At 41.1% G+C, this 23,980-nt stretch overlaps 1 protein-coding gene across 1 annotated transcript in view; it reads right to left on the bottom strand.

Annotated features, from left to right (window-relative positions):
* LOC118932546 (probable maltase-glucoamylase 2) overlaps positions 1-23,980 on the bottom strand; it is a 189,158-nt gene that overhangs the window by 151,417 nt on the left and 13,761 nt on the right. The window contains exons 4-12 of the mRNA XM_036926117.2: positions 16,098-16,218; positions 15,186-15,295; positions 14,475-14,626; positions 13,701-13,872; positions 11,927-12,026; positions 9,495-9,607; positions 9,102-9,227; positions 7,943-8,074; positions 7,690-7,806 (exon numbers count right to left, since the gene is read on the bottom strand). Of these exons, the coding sequence (XP_036782012.2) occupies positions 7,690-7,806; positions 7,943-8,074; positions 9,102-9,227; positions 9,495-9,607; positions 11,927-12,026; positions 13,701-13,872; positions 14,475-14,626; positions 15,186-15,295; positions 16,098-16,218 (1,143 nt within the window). The remainder of the gene's footprint in view (positions 1-7,689; positions 7,807-7,942; positions 8,075-9,101; positions 9,228-9,494; positions 9,608-11,926; positions 12,027-13,700; positions 13,873-14,474; positions 14,627-15,185; positions 15,296-16,097; positions 16,219-23,980) is intronic.

Below are 23,980 nucleotides of genomic sequence, written 5' to 3'. Positions count from 1 at the left end.
ATTCAAAATAAAAATCATAAACATGCTGACAGAGATGCAGAGAAATATGCAAGAGAAATGGGATGAAGTCTGGAGGGAGATCACAGATGCCAGAAAGGAGATCGCAGAAATGAAACAAACTCTGGAAGGATTTATAAGCAGAATGGATAAGATGCAAGAGGCCATTGATGGAATTGAAACCAGAGAACAGGAACATATAGAAGCTGGCATAGAGAGAGACAAAAGGATCTCCAGGAATGAAACAATATTAAGAGAATTGTGTGACCAATCCAAAAGGAACAATATCCGTATTATAGGGGTACCAGAAGAAGAAGAGAGAGGAAAAGGGATGGAAAGTATCTTGGAAGAAATAATTGCTGAAAACTTCCCCAAACAAGGGGAGGAAATAATCTAACAGACCACGGAAATTCACAGAGTTCCCAACAGAAAGGATCCAAGGAGGACAACACCAAGACAAATAATAATTAAAATGGCAAAGATCAAGGATAAGGAAAGAGTTTTAAAGGCAGCTAGAGAGAAAAAGGTCACCTAGAAAGGAAAACCCATCAGGCTAACATCAGACTTCTCAACAGAAACCCTACAGGCCAGAAGAGAATGGCATGATATATTTAATGCAATGAAACAGAAGGGCCTTGAACCAAGGATACTGTATCCAGCATGACTATCATTTAAATATGATGGTGGGATTAAACAATTCCCAGACAAACAAAAGCTGAGGGAATTTGCTTCCCACAAACCACCTCTACAGGACATCTTACAGGGACTGCTCTAGATGGGAGCACTCCTAGAAAGAGCACAGCACAAAACACCCAACATATGAAGAATGGGGGAGGAGGAATAAGAAGGGAGAGAAGAAAAGAATCTCCAGACCGTGTATATAACAGCTCAATAAGCGAGCTAAGTTAGGCAGTAAGATACTAAAGAGGCTAACCTTGAACCTTTGGTAACCACGAATTTAAAGCCTGCAATGGCAATAAATACATATTTTTCAATAGTCACCCTAAATGTTAATGGACTGAATGCACCAATCAAAAGACACAGAGTAATAGAATGGATAAAAAAGCAAGACCCATCTATATGCTGCTTACAAGAAACTCACCTCAAACCCAAAGACATGTACAGACTAAAAGTCAAGGGATGGAAAAACATATTTCAGGCAAACAACAGCGAGAAGAAAGCAGGGGTTGCAGTACTAATATCAGACAAAATAGACTTCAAAACAAAGAAAGTAACAAGAGATAAAGAAGGACACTACATAATGATAAAGGGCTCAGTCCAACAAGAGGATATAACCATTCTAAATACATATGCACCCAACACAGGAGCACCTGCATATGTGAAACAAATACTAACAGAACTAAAGGGGGAAATAGACTGTAATGCATTCATTCTAGGAGACTTCAACACACCACTCACCCCAAAGGATAGATCCCCCAGGCAGAAAATAAGTAAGGACACGGAGGCACTGAACAACACAGTAGAGCAGATGGACCTAATAGACATCTATAGAACTCTACATCCAAAAACAACAGGATACCCATTCTTCTCAAGTGCACATGGAACATTCTCCAGAATAGACCACATACTAGCCCACAAAAAGAGCCTCAGTAAATTCCAAAAGATTGAAATCCTACCAAACAACTTTTCAGATCACAAAGGCATAAAACTAGAAATAAACTGTACAAAGAAAGCAAAAAGGCTCACAAACACATGGAGGCTTAACAACACGCTCCTAAATAATCAATGGATCAATGACCAAATCAAAATGGAGATCCAGCAATATATGGAAACAAATGACGACAACAACACTAAGCCCCAACTTCTGTGGGACACAGCAAAAGCAGTCTTAAGAGGAAAGTATATAGCAATCCAAGCATATTTTAAAAAGGAAGAACAATCCCAAATGAATGGTCTAATGTCACAACTATCGAAATTGGATAAAGAAGAACAAATGAGGCCTAAGGTCAGCAGAAGGAGGGACATAATAAAGATCAGAGAAGAAATAAATAAAATTGAGAAGAATAAAACAATAGCAAAAATCAATGAAACCAAGAGCTGGTTCTTTGAGAAAATAAACAAAATAGATAAGCCTCTAGCCAGACTTATTAAGAGGAAAAGAGAGTCAACACAAATCAACAGTATCAGAAACGAGAAAGGAAAAATCATGACGGACCCCACAGAAATACAAAGAATTATTAGAGAATACTATGAAAACCTATATGCTAACAAGCTGGGAAACCTAGGAGAAATGGACAACTTCCTAGAAAAATACAATCTTCCAAGACTGACCCAGAAAGAAACAGAAAATCTAAACAGACCAATTACCAGCAACGAAATTGAAGCGGTAATCAAAAAACTACCAAAGAACAAAACCCCCGGTCCAGATGGATTTACCTCGGAATTTTATCAGACACACAGGGAGGACATAATACCCATTCTCCTTAAAGTTTTCCAAAAAATAGAGGAGGAGGGGATACTCCCAAACTCATTCTATGAAGCTAACATCACCCTAATACCAGAACCAGGCAAAGACCCCACCAAAAAAGAAAACAACAGACCAAAATCCCTGATGAACGTAGATGCAAAAATACTCAACAAAATATTAGCAAACCGAATTCAAAAATACATCAAAAGGATCGTACACCATGACCAAGTGGGATTCATCCCAGGGATGCAAGGATGGTACAACATTCGAAAATCCATCAACATCATCCACCACATCAACAAAAAGAAAGACAAAAACCACATGATCATCTCCATAGATGCTGAAAAAGCATTTGACAAAGTTCAACATCCATTCATGATAAAAACTCTCAGCAAAATGGGAATAGAGGGCAAGTACCTCAACATAATAAAGGCCATCTATGATAAACCCACAGCCAACATTATATTGAACAGCGAGAAACTGAAAGCATTTCCTCTGAGATTGGGAACTAGACAGGGATGCCCACTCTCCTCACTGTTATTTAACATAGTACTGGAGGTCCTAGCCACGGCAATCAGACAAAACAAAGAAATACAAGGAATCCAGATTGGTAAAGAAGAAGTTAAACTGTCACTATTTGCAGATGACATGATACTGTACATAAAAAACCCTAAAGACTCCACCCCAAAACTACTAGACCTGATATCGGAATACAGCAAAGTTGCAGGATACAAAATCAACACACAGAAATCTGTCGCTTTCCTATACACTAACAATGAACCAACAGAAAGAGAAATCAGGAAAACAACTCCATTCACAATTGCATCAAAAAAAATAAAATACCTAGGAATAAACCTAACCAAAGAAGTGAAAGACTTATACTCTGAAAACTACAAGTCACTCTTAAGAGAAATTAAAGGGGACACTAACAGATGGAAACACATCCCATGCTCATGGCTAGGAAGAATTAATATTGTCAAAATGGCCATCCTGCCCAAAGCAATATACAGATTTGATGCAATCCCTATGAAACTACCAGCAACATTCTTCAATGAACTGGAATAAATAATTCAAAAACTCATATGGAAACACCAAAGACCCCGAATAGCCAAAGCCATCCTGAGAAAGAAGAATAAAGTAGGGGGGATCTCACTCCCCAACTTCAAGCTCTACTATAAAGCCATAGTAATCAAGACAATTTGGTAATGGCACAAGAGCACAGCCACAGACCAATGGAACAGACTAAAGAATCCAGACATTAACCCAGACATATATGGTCAATTAATATTTGATAAAGGAGCCATGGACATACAATGGCAAAATGACAGTCTCTTCAACAGGTGGTGCTGGCAAAACTGGACAGCTACATGTAGGAGAATGAAACTGGACCATTGTTTAACCCCATATACAAAAGTAAACTCAAAATGGATCAAAGACCTGAATGTAAGTCATGAAACCATTAAACTCTTGGAAGAAAACATAGGCAAAAACCTCTTAGACATAAACGTGAGTGACCTCTTCTTGAACATATCTCCCCGGGCAAGGAAAACAACAGCAAAAATGAACAAGTGGGACTATATTAAGCTGAAAAGCTTCTGTACAGCAAAAGACACCATCAATAGAACAAAAAGGATCCCTACAGTATGGGAGAATATATTTGAAAATGACACATCCGATAAGGGCTTGACGTCCAGAATATATAAAGAGCTCACACACCTCAACAAACAAAAAACAAATAACCCAATTAAAAAATGGGCAGAGGAACTGAACAGACAGTTCTCCAAAAAAGAAATACAGATGGCCAACAGACACATGAAAAGATGCTCCACATTGCTAATTATCAGAGAAATGCAAATTAAAACTACAATGAGGTATCACCTCACACCAGTAAGGATGGCTGCCATCCAAAAGACAAACAACAACAAATGTTGGTGAGGCTGTGGACAAAGGGGAACCCTCCAACACTGCTGGTGGGAATGTAAACTAGTTTAACCATTGTGGAAAGCAGTATGGAGGTTCCTCAAAATGCTCAAAACAGACTTACCATTTGACCCAGGAATTGCACTCCTAGGAATTTACCCTAAGAATGCAGCAATCAAGTTTGAGAAAGACCAATGCACCCCTATGTTTATCACAGCACTATTTACAATAGCCAAGAATTGGAAGCAACCTAAATGTCCATCAATAGATGAATGGATAAAGAAGAAGTGGTACATATACAAAATGGAATACTACTCAGCCATAAGAAAAGGGCAAATCCTACCATTTGCAGCAACATGGATGGAGCTGGAGGGTATTATGCTCAGTGAAACAAGCCAAGCGGAGAAAGAGAAATACCAAATGATTTCACTCATCTGTGGAATATAAGTACAAAGGAAAAACTGAAGGAACAAAACAGCAGCAGAATCACAGAACTCAAGAATGGACTAACAGGTACCAAAGGGAAAGGGACTGGGGAGGATGGGTGGGCAGGGAGGGATAAGGGGGGGAAGAAGAAGGGGGATATTAAGATTAGCATGCATAAGGGGGGGGTGGGAGAAAGGGGAGGACTGTACAACACAGAGAAGGCAAGTAGTGATTATACAACGTTTTGCTATGCTGATGGACAGTGACTGTAAAGGGGTTTATAGGGGGGACCTGGTATAGGGGAGAGCCTAGTAAACATAATATTCATCATGTAAGGGTAGGTTAATGATAACAACAACAACAAAAAAGGCAGTTCCTGTGTGGTGACCTCCAGTGAGTTCTACACAAGGGTTTAAAGGGCATATAAAAGTGTCAAAGGGCCTGTTTGTCTTTACACAGAGGATCAAAGCCTAATTTGGATACCCAGAAAATGAACTAAGATACGATATGAAAAAGAACTTCCAACATCAGCACTGTCTGGAAGACTCATGACAGAAGATGATTATCAAAAAACCCCAACAAAGATCCACGCACTGCTACAGCTGTAGATGCACTCATCCCATCAGTTCCCGGACTTGCCATGGGAATGAAGAAGGAGATATCTAAGCTGGCCTGTGCATACAGTAAAACAACAAATTTGACAGGATCTATACTGTTGGAACTCAACCAAGAATTAGGAGAAGTGCAAATTGTAGCACTCCAAAATCTTACGACTACAGACTATTTACTGGTAAAAGAACATATGGCATGTGAACAGTCTCCAGAAATGGGTTGTTTTAATTTGTCTGATTTCTCTCAGACTGTTCAAGTTCAGTTGGACAATATCCACCATATCATAGATAAGTTTTCACAAATGCCTAAGGTGCCTAACTGGGTTTCTTGGTTTCACTGGAGATGGCTGGTAATTACAGGTATGCTTTGGTTATGTAACTATACTCCTATTATGTTAATGTGTGTGCGCAATTTAAGTAGTAGTTTAAAACCTATACATGCTGAAGTTACTCTACAAGAAGGTATGTCAAAGAAATAATCAATCTTCCCATGTTTTCTTCCGCCTGCCACTTCTATAGCTTTTCTTCTTCCTTCCTAATTACAACCCTTAAATAGAATTCGTGCCTCATATCAAATTTACCGAGTATCATAATTCTTCCAAGTGGTAAAGATACCTCAAGACAAATGCTGGGCATAGAAGCCACAGGGCATAAATATGCAAAGAAGTAAAAAGCTAACCTTTTCAAACAATAAGGCTTCTCTCTCACTTACCAACTTAACATTTCCCTGTATGGCCCCAGAAGATGACTGGTTAGCCAGAGACGGGTAAGATTCCTCAAGGGAGGAACAACCTAAGACAGGCACAGTCGCAGGGGGGTCATCATGTGAGAAATTGGGGATCAACAGAGGTGAGGCTTAGAGCCTCACCCCCCCTGTTCTGAGAGAAATCTTCTGCATACGTGGATGTTTTATTGCCCTTGTCTAGCTTGGTTTAACACATAGTCTACAGGCATACACCTGATCATCTACATTTGCTCTCTTACAACACTAAACTATGTTTTCTACCTTTATCTTATATCTACCTACCACTTCAGCATTTTATTAAAAATAATAATAATAAAGAGAGAAATGTGGTATCCACATATAAATCAAGTATAAAAACCAAATGAGTATTCATATTTGAACTGACTGTTTATAGTTCATAATGCATGAGCAAAACCGAAAGTTTCTGTGATGGCTGCCCTTGTACTGTTCACTATGTAACTTATTCACTATGTAAGAATTTGTTCTCCATGTAAGAACTTGCTCGTTATGCTTCAGAAGATTGGAGACTGACGAAAACTAGGCTTGGGGTGGATTAATGATTGTGCATTGAGCATTGACTCCCCTATACAGAATTTTATTGTTGTTAACAACCATTTGATCAATAAATATGAGAGATGCCCTCACAGAAAAAAAAAAAAAGTACACACTTCCAATTGTAAAATAAATAAGTCACCGGGATGTAATGTATAGCATAAGGAATATAGTCAAGATATTGTAACAACTTGGTATGGTGATAGCTGGTACCTAGAATTATCATGTATATAAATGTTGAATCACTGTGTTGTACACCTGAAACTAATGTAATACTGTGTGTCAACTACCCTTCAATAAAAAATAATTATCTACAAAAAAAAAAAAAAGAGGTTGAATCCTAAATGAAAAAGTCCATGGATACAGCCGTTGTTCAGCTTGCTAATCTTCAACTCTGTTTCACCATTCCCTCTGCCTCTCTCTGCTCCCAGTTCCAGGAATGGCAAATGAGAGAATACCTATAAATTCAAGTGCTTCACTACAACTCGTGGGTTCTCAGCTTCAGTTACTCTCCTGTCCTCTCCTATCTGCTTCCTCTCAGACGCCAGGACTCGGCTCAGCGGAGGTATTAGAAGTGAGCCAGCAGATAACAGACATGGACAACATGGACAAATAATAGTTTGAGGAAGATGTAGTCCAACCTGTCAGACACTACAGAGAAGTCGAGTGAGATGAGGAACGAACAGTCCTGTCGGATCCAGCAATTAGGAGGTAACTGGTGCCCTTTCAGCACAGTGCTGGGGATGAGATGGGGAGCGGACTGTGGTCAGTCGAAGAGCTTCCAGGAGGGGAGGCAGTGGACACTCTTCGTGTTGGCTACTCTTTAAAGGGACTTGGCTGTGAAGGGAATGTGTGAGCTAGGATAGCTGGTAGATTTCTGGGGATGAAGGACAAGGGAAAGTTATCCCCAGTATACATAAGGCATCGGAAAATGTAAAACAAAGCAATTTACATACACACACATGCTGCCACAGCTCCTCTGCCAGCCCCTGGTTTCCCCATTAGCTCACCTCCCCAGTGACTGGGGTCACTCCATCTGCAGCATTCACCCATATCTTCATAGTGGAACCCCGGTCATATGGGCCATAGGGCTTACTTGAGGAAGAGTTATTGGAGATAGCTGGATCCTAAGACAGAAAAAAATACAGTGAAGAACCTAGCTTTAAGCCAGAGGCACGAAAAGGGGCTGGGAAGTGGGGGACATGAGTGGAATGACACGGCAGGGCAAGTAGTGATTTGGGGGAAAACAACGATGCCACATACCACAATGAGGACCAGTCTCTGTCTATTATTGTGCAGCTCCCTGGCGAACTCAGGGAAGCCTTTAAAATGCACTGGGTCATAAGTGAAGTCCTTCCTCTCATCCATATAATCAATATCAGCGTGCTGCACATCCTGAAAGAAATCACAAAAGTCCACAATTTAGCGCCTGGGAATTAATTGCCCTGTTAAAATGAGTCGGTCCAATTATTACTGCTATTAGTCATGATACACACTGAGTCTGTGCTGGGCCCTAAAGTTCTTCATCAGTCCCTGGCATCTAAGTGCTTTTTCTCCCAGAGTAATTTCAAAACCAAATGACCCATTATTTCCCAAGCTGGACCCCACCCCTGGAATCAGGTTAACTGCTCATCCTACCTTGTTGTCTGGCTTTCCAGCATGAAAAACCAATCTAACAAACAAACCACAATTATAATATATCCCCAAGGATATCAAAAACATCCATTACCGAAATCCTTCTCCAGCCACAAAACAAAGGGGAGAGGGTGCTGTCTCTCCATCTTTTCTCTGGCTTACTATCCCCCATTTCGTTTTGGTGTTCCTCTTCTACTTCAAATTTCCTCTGGCATTTATTCTTTCCTAATTTTACTTGTATGAAAATATTGGAGCAGAATGAAACTGAATCTTGCTCTCAGACCTACATGTCTGCCTCCAAGGGGATGGGGTCATAGGCAGAAGAGGATAATTCTGGAGACTACTGGGCTTTTCTCTTTACATCTCTTATAAAACCCCACTCTCTATTGTATCATAGACATACTCAGAACATAAGATATTGTATTACATGTATGTACTGCATCCTTTTGCTCTTTCAAATGAGGGAAAGAAATGTTTTGAGAACTCAAATAAAAACATGTAAAACGTAGTGAATACAGTGTGCACTAGAAAATTTTACTAATAAAACATATGATAAGAAAAACAGAGATACAAACAGATTGTCTCCTAAACCCCACAGTTATGATTGCTGAGTATTATTTTCCACTAAAAAGAACCAATTCTTTAAGGGAAAGGCTGGCTCAACAAAAAAGTCAAACTTTCTGAATATACAAAAATCTTTTTATTATATTTAGAAGAAACTCAGGGGACAAAGTGTAAACAGTTGTTCTTATTTTATTTTTGGAGGATTTTTGAAAGCCTTGCTTACGTAAGGGAGCTGGGCTGCACGATTTCTCTCCACGACTCCTCTCATGTTCTCCAGGGATCCATAATCATAACGACTGAGATGAAAGCCGAGCGCCCAGTACGAGGGCAGGGCTGGCCGTCCAATGAGCTGAAATATTTGATATTGAAATTAATAAATATTCATTTTTAATAACGATTTCTGAGCATTGGCCTGGGGACACAAAACACATTCTATTTTCCACACACTATTTTATTATTGTTAGAAAGTCTATTTCCCTAGACCCTTTAAAAATCATTAAGGGTAGGGCCCATTTGTAATAGCAGACTTTTATTAAGTCACACTTGCATATTAAATTTACTTTTCTTATTGCTCTTTAGTAGTCCCTTAGCCATAATCATGAAATCACAAGTTTACCTCTAGATATTCTTGAACAACTTGCTCTGGAGTGTTTCCTAAGAACACATAGAAGTCGAGAACACCCCCAGTGGTGCGGTAGGTGACAGCTGGGGTGGGCTGGAGGGCAACCTCTTGAATGATTAAAAATGAAGAAAATAAAAATTAGAATTTATTCCAGATTGATAATTACAAAGTTTCCCACCAGAGGATCACCAATCATCTGAACATTAACAAAGTGATCCTAATGCCCCAGATTTTGTATGCAAAGGGACAGACTCTGATGACCAAAGTCCACCCTCATGAGACTCAAAGCCTTGATTTTATGATGAGTTTGATAATTGGTGTCTGGAGCATCTCAACTCTTGTGTCAGGACCCAGGCTGTCAGGAAAAAGCAACCAGTTTCAGGAAGGGGTCCAGAATAAGCTATTGTAGCATAGAAATTATTTTAAGCTAAAGACATTTGAGTTTCTGAAATACCCTATGGAGAGGGGATTTATGATTTAGAAACCTAGATAACCCTAGATCATGATGATTGTAGAGCCTTAGATAATGAGAAGAAGTCATGGAGAGAAATTACGAGCACAGCGCCATTACTCAGGGAGGGTCAGAGCAACTCAAGTCCTTCGCTGAGACGACAGGCTGGCGCCACGCCAAAACAAACACCAACACAAAAATATCATTTCCCAGAGACTCTCCTATGGGCTCATCTTTCTTTCCAAAAAGTCTTTTGTTTTCCCCTAAGTGCCCATTCTTCTAAGCAGTCATTTGTTTTATCATGAATGCCTTTCTCCTCTGTCTCTTAACCTCTTAGGATGTCTAAGCCCCAAATTCTAATCACCCCTTTGAGTTACTCTTCACTAGCACTCTTGTGGGTATGCACGCTGCATGTGTAAATAAGCTCTGTTCATTTCTCTTGCTAACCTGTCTTTTGTCAGTTTGACTCCCAGGCCCTCAAATACTGGAGCTATGAGGGTAGGGGAAAAAATTTTCTTCTCTGACATTCCTAACTACAGAATGCTGTTCTCACCCCACACCATATCATTACTGTAGGAATATAACAGAACTGGACACACTGCAGTACCTGCTCAATGCATCTCACTTCAAGCAAGAGCCCGACTATAGTATAAGCATAGCTTATACTATAACTTCAAAGTCCTTCTAAGCCCCATTCACAGTGCTCAAAGCTGAAGTCTCCCCATAGCCATGGTTTGCCTTTAGTGATCAAAGACCCCAAGATCTACTGAAATGTACTCTCTGGTCATAAGAGCAACTCAGAATATCTAGGATCCTGAGACCTTTACCTTCAAGCCTGACTTCACTTGTTTCCTGTTCTTTCCAACTACCTGAAAGTGTACAATCCTTGGATTATCAGTCTTTTCTTAGGCTATTAGTCATCTCAGAATCATTGAAGAGTCTATTAGGTTATCTTAGAATCATCTTAGATCACCTAGAGTGATTCTCAAACAATCTGTGGTGAAGGATCAGATTTTTAGCTTCTAAATTCCATTTTTTTGCAAGCTGATATTTTATAAAATAATGTAATGAATTACTAGAAAAAGATTTCATCAAACATTTGGATGCAACAAATTTTATTTAAATTTTTATTTTAATTAAAGTGTTTATTTAAATTTCTATACTCATCTTACTATAGACCTGAAACAGTTTGTGAACCATCCATGGGCCATGTTTTGAGTAGCACTCATCTAGTCCATTGATTCTCACTTGGAAGAGGGTGGGAATCAATATCTATGCCCACCATCAACCCTGGGAGATTCTGATACACCTTCTCTTTCCCTGTGACAATTGATCCATTGCCACTGGGATCTACCACTATGTGTGCAAGCAGGAAAAAAAGGTGAGAATCTCTGATCTAATCTAAAGCCTTCAAAACTAGGTACAGTATGTACTTCTGGAATCCTATGATGGGTCTCATGTTTGGTCTTAAACAACATGATCTTACTCTGCACAACCCTTGCCACCCCACTTAACCTTGCTACCTTCGAAGCACCTGAATGGAACAGCCACTGCTCGGTTGTAGCTACCTGCTTCTGCCCAGCTACTGTGGTCGGTAGGTCCACAGCAACTGCCTGTTTCCTACCAGAACTTATTGGAACCTTCTACTGGATGCAAGTCTAAGCAGGGAGAAGAACAAATTCGTAGAAATTGCCTTTGAGTAGATTATATGAAAGAGTTAGCTGTCTTAACTCTGTAATAGGAAATATTCCAACAGAGGAAATAGATTCAGGAAAATCAGAAGCTAGGTGGGAACCCCTACTCATGGACCAACCATGTTAACCCTACCATGGATTAACAGGCAATGAGGGAGAGATGGGACAATCAAAGAACACACAAGACCCTAAGCTGTGGCTCAGCTATTGCTTTATCATAGTGAGAAAGGGACTGAAAATCTGCTATGCTTTGTTTTCATGGTATTAAATTAGTCCTTTACCCATGGCATTGCTGTTCATCAGAAACACCCCAAAGGACAATCCACTTGTATCTTCAAGACACAGGAAGAATGTCTGAGCGCCATACAAGTTCGTTCCATCCTGCAGAAAAATAATCAATCCTATCAAAACCCAAAATTTACAATTTTATAATCTAAACCCCACATAGCTAGACATGACTTAAGAGATCAGTGTTAATCATGTGAGTGAATGATAGGGAACTCATGGTTAGAGGAGACACAAATAAGTTCTTAAAATAGAAGATCTATTGGTGTTCTCTTATTGGATGATCCTGTTACGACTATTTGTCTTGTGGGAATGGGAGAGCTTCAGGCATCTGTTAGGATGCAGGAGAACAAGAAGTTTGAAACTGTAGTTCAGAAAAGCTCTTCTCTCACAGGGGCTTCACCTAACCCCATCTGCAGAAGCTCCATCAAGCTAAGGTGCAACTGAATGGAACTCTACTTGAGATATCTGGTCTTTCAGTCTTTAGGACAGTAGTTCTCAACCTGGGCTGCATCCCAGCCCAGTTAAACTAAATTCCTGAGGGTGAAAGCAGCCACTGATATTTTGTTAAATTCCTAGGTGATTTCAATGAGTAGTTATGTTTGAAATCACTGCGCTAGAATAGCATTTCTCAAAAACTGGTGTGCATGCGGATTACATAAGAATCTTAGTTAACTGCAGATTCGAATTCAGTAGATGGAAGGAGGAGCTAAGAGCCCACATTTGTCACATGGTGGTGCCGTTCAAGTAGCAGGGATCTGAGGCTCCTTATTAAACAACCCTCAGTAAGCATTCTCAGGTGAGCTGCTCTGACTCAACATATTTTCTGTTTCTCTGATGAGCATATGGTACAACAAGGAGCCTGGGCTTTATGTTAGACCAGAGATGAGAGTTTACCTCGTATCTCTGTTACTTACAAACCTCGATTTTTTTAAAATACTGGGCTATTTATTTGGTTTTCTGAGCCTTGGTTTCCTCATCTGTTAAGTGGAGTAAGTTATACTTATTTTTTCAGAGTTCTGGTAAATAGAGATTTTATATATACATATAGTCACTTAATAAATTGTTCCTATGAACCCCTTTCATGCAGCCACGAGTTTCTTCTTAACAGGAAAGCTGCTACACAAGATCTGTGTGCAGCACTACAGAATCTAGAAGCAACTCTGCTTTGGGTTTTAGCAGTCCAACAAAATGAAATAAATAAATAATAAATAAAACAATAAAAACAACAGAACTCTATTCCTTCTATTCTTTCACAGCCCTAAACATTCTTCATTCTTCACACAAAGGATGATTAATACAGTATTTGAGTTAGTATTTTATCCTATTTTGCTCACAAAACTGCTAAGTTGGTGATTCATAAAGGTCAATCCAAAATACCAAGATAGTAACCAATATTTTGTGCAGAGTAATGTTTTCTCCACAACTAGTTAATGCAAACAGAAAATAAAATGAAAAGTAGTTGGCATTTATTAAGCACTTTCTATGTGGCAGACACTTTCTAGGGACTTTATATATATATGACTTCATTATATTCCTATTAGAACCCTATGAAATAAGTGTATTACCCTCATTTTCTAGACAAGGAACTGAAGACACAGACAGGTAACTTGCCCAGGTAACTAGTAAGTAGCAGTGCTAGAATCCATACTTAGGCAGCCCCCCAACCCCTGAATCTTCCTCATAACCACTGCACTCTGCTGCTGCTGCTAGGAGTGACCTTCAAGGGAGGCTCAACAGCCAGGGGAGCTGCCTATCCTGAGAGCTTACCCCATTGGGGGTCGTGTCCCTGGTAAATATGGGCCAAGTCTTCCAGTTCATATCATGCCGGTACTGCTGGTGCACATGTTCTCCCAGACCGTACACGTTCGCACTAGGCAGTCGGATGGAGAGCTGCAAGAACTGCTCAGCCAAGATGAGGGGCCCAATGCTTGAGTCAAACCTAGGCACCAATGGAAAACGCAGGGACAAGTGGGCAAGTGGAGTGGTGAATACACAACTGCTTCAAAAAGTGTTCTTCGTATTTCAGTGACTCGATACGTCCTATTTAGTTGGCCCCGTTTGCCCTCCTGTAACATTTTTCCACGGATATCAAGAGATCGGGACTTTTTAAGGGCAGGTACCACATGGCACATTTCTTAGATCTGTCCCCTAGACATTGTCCCACGTGACCCAAACAGTATTCTTACTTTATAGTAGATGTCCCATGTGGATGTTACCAGTGGATGGTTGGTTAGATGGATGGGGGAAAGAAAGGGAAAAATAAAGAGGAGAACTGATCATACAGGACAAAAGGGAAAAAGTCCCAGGCTATAATAAATGCTTGGTAATAGCAAAAAAAGGAGAAAAAGAAGAAGGAGGAGGAGAAAAGAGGAAGGCAGGCAGAGAAAAGTAAACGTTTGGAGGTACAGAATCTGGTCACCAACAGTGGGCTCAGGACCTCCAGGAATACTTTTGAAATGCACCCTTCCTCGGGCTTGAAAACCTCCCACCCCTAGAACCTTTGTGCTCTGATTGATCCCCAGATGGGTTTTCAAAACTTACAGCACACGACTGTTGCTTCTTCTGACCACTTTGATGCCAAATGGCCGCTTGGAAACCTCAGCCACATAGGTCAGGGGAGAAGCAGCATTCCCTTTGAAGGGTTGCACGTGTTCATGAGGCACTTCATACCTGTCCTTGTTCCGGTCAGTTAACTGTACAGAACATGAAGGGAAAGAAAGTCAAAATGAAGGGAAAGAAAGTCCCCATTTTTCCAAACAGAAGCACCCCTACCAACACCAGTGCTTCCCAGCAGCAGTGCTCACAGTACTGGAACTAGGGCACTGCTCCAAATGGCAGTATGTTTGAGGTCGGAATACATGCTCTATGCTACCAAATTCAAATGCTTCACAGTTGGGTATGAGTTAGTCTGTAGGTAGAAATATATAGTGTAAGTCTGCAGAGAGGGACAATCTTTAGAATTTTCAAAGCCATGATGATTCTTGTTTGCTTCTTCCTAACTGCATTTCATACGGTATCAGGGGTAACCAAATGCAAGCCAAGGCTCACCAGTCAACTCTGCAACCCAGGTTTAGGAAGCTACCACACTGAAGGCAGGCAATAGATGCCTTCAACATGCAGGTGCTGAGCAGGAACAATGACAGTAGAGAAAAATACCTCCATCAGCAAAATTTTTTATTTTGTAGTAGCTGCAGCCATGAGGTAGGGAACAAGAACCCCTCAAAAAGGCGTTAAAGAATAAAGAAACACAACCTTGAAGTGGAAACGATTAGCTGTCTGGTACTCTGCTGTGAGGACGACATTGTTGACATCATTTCCAAACCGGGATGGAGAAGGCAACCTTTTCAACTGGGCTGTGAATCCTAGTATGCAGAGAGAAAAGCTGGCTGTGGAACTTCACAAACCATAGCCACATAACAATTAAGCTTTATGTCAAAGGAGCTGGGAAAAAGCCATTATTTCTAAAGAAGGGAGGAGATTGATACCACATCATACATACATACTCCCTTGGGCCAGAGTCTGAAGCAAGGCAATGAAATCACCTTATCAAAAAATGATGCCTCTCTTCTACAAATCCGACTGAAAACTTCCCCCAGAACGCCTGACTCTCATTCCACTAGCCCATCAACCATTCCGTGTTAACCACCATACCCTTTACACTCTCAGCCCTCAAATTGTATATGCACACTATTCCTTCTCAGGCATTTTCATGTTACATGACAGGTCATCATATACATTGATGCCATCTCCCTACCTATGTGATGAGCCAGGTGAGGCTCCACAGTTTCCTGCTGGACTAGAAATAAGCCTTTTCCTCTATGCTAAGAGCCTCCCCAAAGTGGTCACCTTCTGTTATCCCCCTGACTGTCCATTTTAGGGTGGGAGAAAGAAGAGAAGATGCTTAGTCCAGGAACACTGACACTGACTGACTGACTTTCATAAAATATTTATCAAGTTGGAATTGAACCCCCGAGAGCACCAGTGACGTTTTCCTTGATGCCAAAACAGATTCCAGTCCTTACTTGAGAGCAGTGCCCACCTTCTGCCACATGTAGTAGGGTGGCCAGGCAGACCAATGTCCTGCCTGCCTCTAAGGCCCCCCTCTGGACCGAACACAGACAGCCTCCAGAGGGTCCGGCATGTCCGCCTCATGGTCTTGCTTACCTGTATTGGTGTTTACAAGGTCACTCTCCATTTGATAACCATGACTCTCAGAATAGAAGCACCAGGGCACACTGATGGTTCCCTGAGGATTCCAGCAGCAGCCGCGCTGGTCACATGTGGCCTGAAATGAGATGAATGAAAGTGACTCTATTCATTCATCAAATACTATCATTTATAAATGTAATTTGAGCTTGTAGCATCATTAACCTCATCTTACAAATAAGAGAATTAATATTTGGAGCAATTGTGTTGTATCCTAGTCAATGCAGAGCTGCAATTCAAAATCAGTTTTTTCTAGCCAATGTCCTTCCTTGTTATTGTTGTTATATAACAATATAGTGATTGCAATGCAGTCCACATCTGTCATCACAATAAAACTGATAAACTTATTTAAGTATTCTAAATTATAATATAGTTATGTCACCAGTAACTCAGAATTACAAACGAAGCTTCATTTATATTGATTTTGGCTTTAAAAAAAGACTTTGCAATCAACATTATTCAAAAGTTCTGAAATCAAATCAGTTTTTCTTTGACATTTAAATATGCTTATTATGTGTGTTATATATATGTGACATGCTTACATAGATAATATATAAGTCTCTCAACTCCCAAGGCCGAAAGTAATTGTTCCTTGAAATCCAAAGATTCCAGCTCTTATTTACAGAATACAATCTCTTTCTCACACCAACTAATTCAGGAGAAGCAACCAGGTTAAACACAGAGAAGTACAAAGAAACTTCTCCTGAGTCTGGGCTAGACTAGTGACTTACAACTAATGGATCTAGTATTTCACAACCACTGTTCAGGAACAATAATTGTCCATCTTCGCTGTACATGGCAAATATTTAAAAAATAGCCATGCGTGGCTTCACTCAGGAAGAATTAAGTCAGAATCTCTGGGGTGGAGCCTGGGCGTGAATGGCTTTTAAAAGCTCTCCATGTGATTCTAATGTGCAGTCAGTGTTCAGAACCACTGCTCTAGAAAATCAATACCATGAGATAAATGCAACTGTAATGTAAGAATGGCAAAAAAGAGAAGTAAACAGGAAGGAGTTAGGTGGAAATGCAGACCACTAAAGGATAATCCATGACTCACGGCTGTTAAAGGACAAAAGCAAAGGGAGACCTCCAGGCCTGGGTGTGCTGATGAGAGTAATGGGTCAAGGAGGACTGTAGGAGTCCAAAGGCACCTGCCACAGACCCTCTCTCCTAACACAATGGTAAGCACGCATGTCTGTGAGAAAAACACTCTCTCAAATATTTCAGTATGAAAAAGAGAAATCACTGCCCTATGTACCAAAAAGCATTGGTAAAGGGAGAAATTAACCAGAAACTTCCTCAGAAATAATTGCACATGCCTTTCCACAACGTGAGTTGAAAATAATTTACTGATAAGATTACACGTGCCTTGGAACGTCAGCATCATTAGGTCATTAGAAAGCAACAGATCTAAGATTAAAAAAAAAAATCAGAACCTCAGCAACTGTAGCATTTAGATAAAAGAGAAGGCAAAGTTGCAAGGCCAGTGCCAACAGGGGACAACAAGGATGGCCGGTGCCGCGAGAGCTGGCCTGAGTGCGTCAGCAGCACCGGCCCTCGCCTGCCCCTGGAAGGAATGGGGGCCTTCCTGTCTATGCTGGGCCTGGCTCTTTCAGCCCTGCCGACCTCCTGTCCCCATGCTGGCTCTTCTAGCCCTGTGCGCCCCAGCCTGCTCCGTGCAATATTGTCCTGTGGCTCTCCACAGCCTTTATGCTTAATGCTCTGAGTACAGGAAGCATTTCTATACAGCTGTTAAGAATGGCTGCTAGTTGTCTGCCACACGATGCCCATCGGGAGCTGGAGTCTGGCCCTTCCTGTTGAATCAGAGGCTGTGCTCCGACTGATCGGAGCAAGAGAGAACAGCGCGGCAGCTTCCCTCCCATCTCTTTGCAGCCCCAAGCTCCCACGTGTGCAGTCTGAATACCCTCTAGAGAGGCCACAGAGAGGGACTCAGACCACAGGACAGGGAGCGGGTCCCGGTAAGGTCTGCCTTCTAGCACCCTCACCAAGGTGCCAGGCCTGGGAGCAAAGATATCTTGGACCCTCTAGACCAAGTCAGCCACCCACTGTATACCACCAAGTAATCCCGATCAACACTATGTGGAAGAGGAGAACAGCCCAGCCCAACCCAGCCCCAACCTACGACCCATAGAATCATGACCTATAATAAAATGACCATTGTTTTAAGCCACTCATTTTGGGGTCGTTCATTTCCCCAGTAGTAGATGAATGGAGAGGCTATGCTCTAAGAAAGCAGGGGATTTGCAGCAATTTTTATTAGGCTGGTGTTTCCACCCAGCAAGGAGGGACTGTGGGCGAGGAAGAAGCAGAAGGACTTATAGCTGCCCAGCTCTAAGCAGAAGAGACCTGCAGAAGAGACCTGTATCACTGACCTGCAGGGACCCTGGAAGCACTGGATGCACTGATTCAGAAGAATTAGATTCCAAATTAAAATAGAAACACCTTTTAAAAGTCTCCAGTGTCTATGTTTCTCCTGCCCTCTGATGTTATAGGTAGTAAAATACTTGATTTTCTATAATGTCAAGAGAACCTGATACTGTGAACAAAAAGGTAGACCAAAAAGTCTCAGTACAAGGGCAATGAATAGAATATTCAAATAGTGGCAGCAACTTTAGAAACTGACAAATACTTAATGATAAAAGAATTTCAAATTACCTTGTATTCATCGAAAAGCTACAGTGATTTTTATGTTCGCAACTTTGGACAAATGAACGAATGAGTAAAATTAAGCTCAACTTAGTGAAATGCCTTCATCGCAGATTATTTTATAATGTATGCATTTTGAGTCTGCTTTTAAAAATTAACTTGGTCATTTCCTTCCATCTCAAAGTGAGGTCCGACGGCCAAGACTTTCGAACGGACATACCACCTCTGCCATCCCCGTAGTGCAGACTTTCCAGTCCCAGGTCACACTGGAGTGTGCATTCAGAGAACATCTGCCAGACCTCAGAGGGCACTATGCTAAAACCTTAGGAAGTGCATTCTAGTACAATTCCTGGCACACATTCTGTAGGCATTTGTCTAATGAAAAAGTTTACTGAGCACACTGCCTCATTTCACTGATGAGGATTTGACAGTCTGCAAGGAAACATGGCTTAGTGATTGAGTCACACAGTTCTTCAGAAGGAAAGTCAGGACTAGAACATGGTACCCTGGCTTCCCTAACCCGCTGTGGCTCAATGGCTCCACTATCAATTCAAGACATAAAATGTAAACTTAGGTCTATCTAGATGCAGGACTTTACAGCTCACTGTTCTTTTTTGCAACATACAATAGCTCTTAACTAGTGCAGTGCAAACACAGAGTAATTTTGAGGGTGGAGAGTCATAACTATCTTAACAAAATGCAGTGTACTTGCTAATGTATCATAAAATGTAATCCATTAAACACTTATTGATAAGAAATTGGAATTTGTAAAAATACATCACAAGCCAATAAATGAATAATAAAAGATAATTACCAAGTGTGTTTGCTATAAAACATGACAAAGTTTCTGAATAAGAAATATGGTAACGATAATCTTTATGACGATATTTGACATTAGTATATTATTATTAGCCACAGAAAACACTTAATTGTAAAGTGTTCTCAGTTTGCCCATTCTACAGTAGTTACTTAGGGCATGCAAGTTTCTTTTAATCTTTTAAGATATGTTCTCCCATGTTTATATAATATATTCTAATCCTGAAAATCAAAGAATTTAAAATTATTATTTGTCATCTTTCTCCTGAGCTGTTTTTTTTTTTGGAATTTGACTATTTCTGCTCTCTGCCATCAATTGGATCTTTCAACTCTGAGTTCTGGAGTTGCGAGTTTAAGGGCTTCACCAAGGAAGTGGAAAGTGATACGCTCTTTCAAAATGGATAAATTTGGGACAAATGAAAAGAGCTGTCTCTAAAATCTGCATGGAAGGATTGTCTAAGGTTAGTTATAAAGGCACAAAGAAGGTTAAATAGGGTCTTAGAGGACAGAAAAAAATGTTTGAACTTGACCCAATATATAGTAATGAATGCGGTAGGTCCTCAAGTTGGGTAGAAAATAATGAAAGTAGGATAATTGAAGAGAGCAGTTTCAAACAAGCATGTAATGGAATAGAAAGGGGAAGAATGGAATTCAGAAGAGATGCTGGCAGAGAGCTGCAGAATCCAAGCCTAACGTCACGATGGTCCAGTGTGACAGCGGAGAGTGGAAATGACGTGCTTATTCTGGAAAATACTGTTAAGGAAAGTGTTTTAAAATACATGAAATACTGGCCAAAGGGGCTGAAGGGAAGAACCAGGTAAAGGTTCTAGCATTTCTGATTCAGAGACTGGAAACAAAGAACTGCTAACCAAAATCTGATAGTTAAAAGAGGAAGCATATTTGGTGAGGAGGCAAAGAGTACAATGTGATAGCGAAACATCCGAGTGAAGGTGCCTTGCAAATGGCTGCTCGGGACTAGAGATTTAGGTAACCGAGCCATCTTTTTTTCTGAGACCCATGAAAGGGACTGCTGGAGCTTATTCTCTCCAAAAATGTCTCCCTGAGTTCTCGGAGATGGGGGGTGGGGGAGGGGTTGGACAGATTTCTTTATCCTGTCCTGGACACAGGATTCCCTCCCATTATTGGGAGTAAGAAACAATGGGATTTATAAAAAGAATCATCAGAAGGGAAACTTGCACTGTTAGTTTTTATTAGCAATCATGGAGGAGAGGAGATAGGGTTGATAAAATGGTATAGCAATGGCCTCTACACTAGAACATTCTGCCTAATTTGGTATCATATTCAAAATTTATTCTCACTCCTCTCCTCTACACAGCCATATACTTCCCTCTTACATGTACATTATATAAATACATCATTATCCATAGACTCAGTCTCTCAACAACAGTCTGGATCAGCATATAGTACCCAGAATACATAAGACATGCAACAAAATACCTAAGATACACCTTCTATGAAAAACAGATCATTAAAAGAACTCCCAGAGTATTTCTCTCCGGCTGAGCTAAAGAGGAACAGGCCCATCAGTGGATGCTAAGGTCATAGATTAATTCAGTTGGGTACAACACATAGAAAAAGGCAAAGGTCATTTATTGAGCTATGATCTTGACACCATAGTATTTATTAAAAGACCTTAAAATAAAACACCAAAGAACATTACCGAGGTAGTAATGACATCTGAAATGCACCAACAGCCAATAACGAGATGGGGTGTCGTCGGGGAATAAACAGCCTAAGGATGCATAGGTCTTCTAGGTGGACTTCTGAGCGCACTATGACAGGGGCAAACAAGTGGGTGTGGATCAACTTTCTGTAAACCCAGTGTGCCAAACGGCCCTTGGAGGCAGAACATACTAGACCGTGACTTCCCATTCCTAGTGACAAAGCAGCACATGCTTTCAGGCCCCCTGGCATCAAGCTCCAGTCCACTTTACAGTCTTACACATTCTCTTCCCTCTGGCACCCACCCCGTAGCTCGGCCATACGGGACTATTCCATGTATCATGCATGTGCCCCCCAGTTCCCTCTTCCATCACTTTGTTTACACTCCCTCTCCTACCCTGAGTTCAGCTTCCAATCCTCCCATCTCTGCCAAATTCCTGCTTGTTTGTAATTCTAGACTGCCACCTTCTCCTTAATATATTCTCTTCGGTTTTGTGATTCCCATGGTATTTCTTATATATCTTATGAATTTTTGTTTTATATTCCAGTTATTTATTTACTGAGCTTTCCCTCTACTAGAATCTATGACCCAAAAAAAAAAAATATGTACTTGAGCTGAACCTGTCGCCCACAAGGCTAAACTCTGTGGCATTTGGCTCCATGATGAAGTAGTTTTGTTTTTCTGTCTCCCTTGTATCTACTTTTTCCTTTATTTCTCATTTTTATTCTCCCTTTCTTTCCCTTTACATGATTTCATTCAGACTTAAATGGCTGCTCCCAGCTGCTGTGCAGCACATCAAAACCAGCCTCTTCTACCTGACTTTCCAAATCTTCCAAGATCTAGACCTAAATCCACCTTTTCTGTTTCAGCCTCATTTTTTCCTACTCCAAGCTGGCAATTCTCTCCACTAGTACAAGAGAAGGTCATGTTCATTTCAGTCAGAGTAAGATGCCAGGTGGTAAGAGAAATCCGTTTACCTGGGACCCCTGCCTACCTCAGCAGGTGCTGTCTGGGCCACTGTCCCCGTGTGCCCTAACAGCTGGCCAGGGCACTGCCCTGTCCTGTCCCAAGCGTTTCGGGATCCTTTACTGTCTAACAGGTTGGACCTCTCTTGTCTTCCCGACTGGTTTTGTCCGGTCACACGGCTCCAACCTGCAGTTTGTAGGCATCTTCTCTCCTCCGAGCCACTCCTCTGGCTCTGGTTCCCTTCTCTGCCTAACGTCCATCTCCCCTGCAACCCGGTGCGTCCCCGCGCCACGGCTGACCTCCTGGCTGTGTTCGCTTTGCCACCTTGGTTCTCTCCAACTCGCGTCGCACCATTTCAGCCAATGCCGAAGGCTCAGCCATAACCATTCCCTCTGTCCTTGGGTCTCTCTCTGTGACTTTGCTCCTATTATGGGCTGAACTGTGTCCTCAGAGAAGACATGTTGACATCCTGGTCCTCAGGACCTCAGACTGTGCTCTTTCTTGGAAGGGCATTGTTGCAGATGTAATTAGCTAAGATGACATCATACTGGAGGAGGGTGGACGCTAAATCCTGTATGACCGTGTCCTTATAAAAATGGAAAATCTGGACACAGACACAGGGAGAACATCACCCTGATAAGACACAGGCAGAGGCTGCTACAGGCCAAGGAAAGTCAAGGACTGACGGCTGTCAGAAGCTAGAAGATGGAACAGCATCTTCCTAGGAGCCCTCAGAAAGAACCAGCCCTGCCCACTGACACCTTGATTTTGTACTTGTAGGTCCAGAGGCATGAAAGAAAAAAACAGAAAAGAAAAGAATCTCTTTTGGTATTAGAAACATTAGACAAACCAAAACAGCAACCCTCAACGTCACAGATTGTCCCAGACAGTAAACAACTGGAAGATAATGTGAGTGCCACGTGCCCGAGCGTCACATGCAGCAAGCGCCCTTTCTGTGCCTGATATAGATCCCTTTCATGCCCGTGGACTTCATTCAGAAGGCTACACTTTGTTTTCATTAATTTTCAACATAAAACGTGGCTGATATGGTACGTGCCATATACTTTATAATCATGATATTCAACTGGACTTCAGCTGATAATCAAGAAACACTGCCCTACAGTAAATACCCAGAAGCCTGCAATATCTTTAGTCTGGTACTTATGAGCTTCCTCCTTCTAAAACATGGCTCTTAAAACCCTGTCCTTATTTTAAATAATGTTTTATGTGTGTGTATGACTTTTTATTGTAGGTCCTAGATAGTCTTTTGGAATTGTGAAAGGAAAGAAGCAGAGAAGGGGCAGAAAACAGAGGCAGTAACAGACGCAGAGTGAACTAGTAACCAACTAGTGTTGCCAGATAAAAGACAAATCCATGTTTAGTATAAGTCAGTCCCAAGTCTTGTATGAGACATATTTATACTAAAAGCTTATTCATCATTTATCTGAAGTTCAAGTTTACTGGGCAGCCTGACCCTTTATCTGCTGAATGTGCCAACCCAAGGGAATTTTCCAGCTCTTCCTCTCCCAAAGCTGCACTGCCATATAAGCATGGATAGAAAGTTTAACTACCCGAGCCACCAACAGCTGCAATGCAAACAACTCTCTGGGCATGACAAACAGAAAACACACAAAAACAAAAACAAAAACAAACAAAAAACGATCTAACAGTATAAACTCTTAAATGAAAACAAACTCCGTAACTCAAA

Source organism: Manis pentadactyla, chromosome 7, assembly GCF_030020395.1.
Source record: "Manis pentadactyla isolate mManPen7 chromosome 7, mManPen7.hap1, whole genome shotgun sequence".
Lineage (NCBI taxonomy): Eukaryota > Metazoa > Chordata > Mammalia > Pholidota > Manidae > Manis > Manis pentadactyla.
Note: the sequence above shows the minus strand (reverse complement) of the source record. Positions and strands in the feature narration are given on the sequence as shown.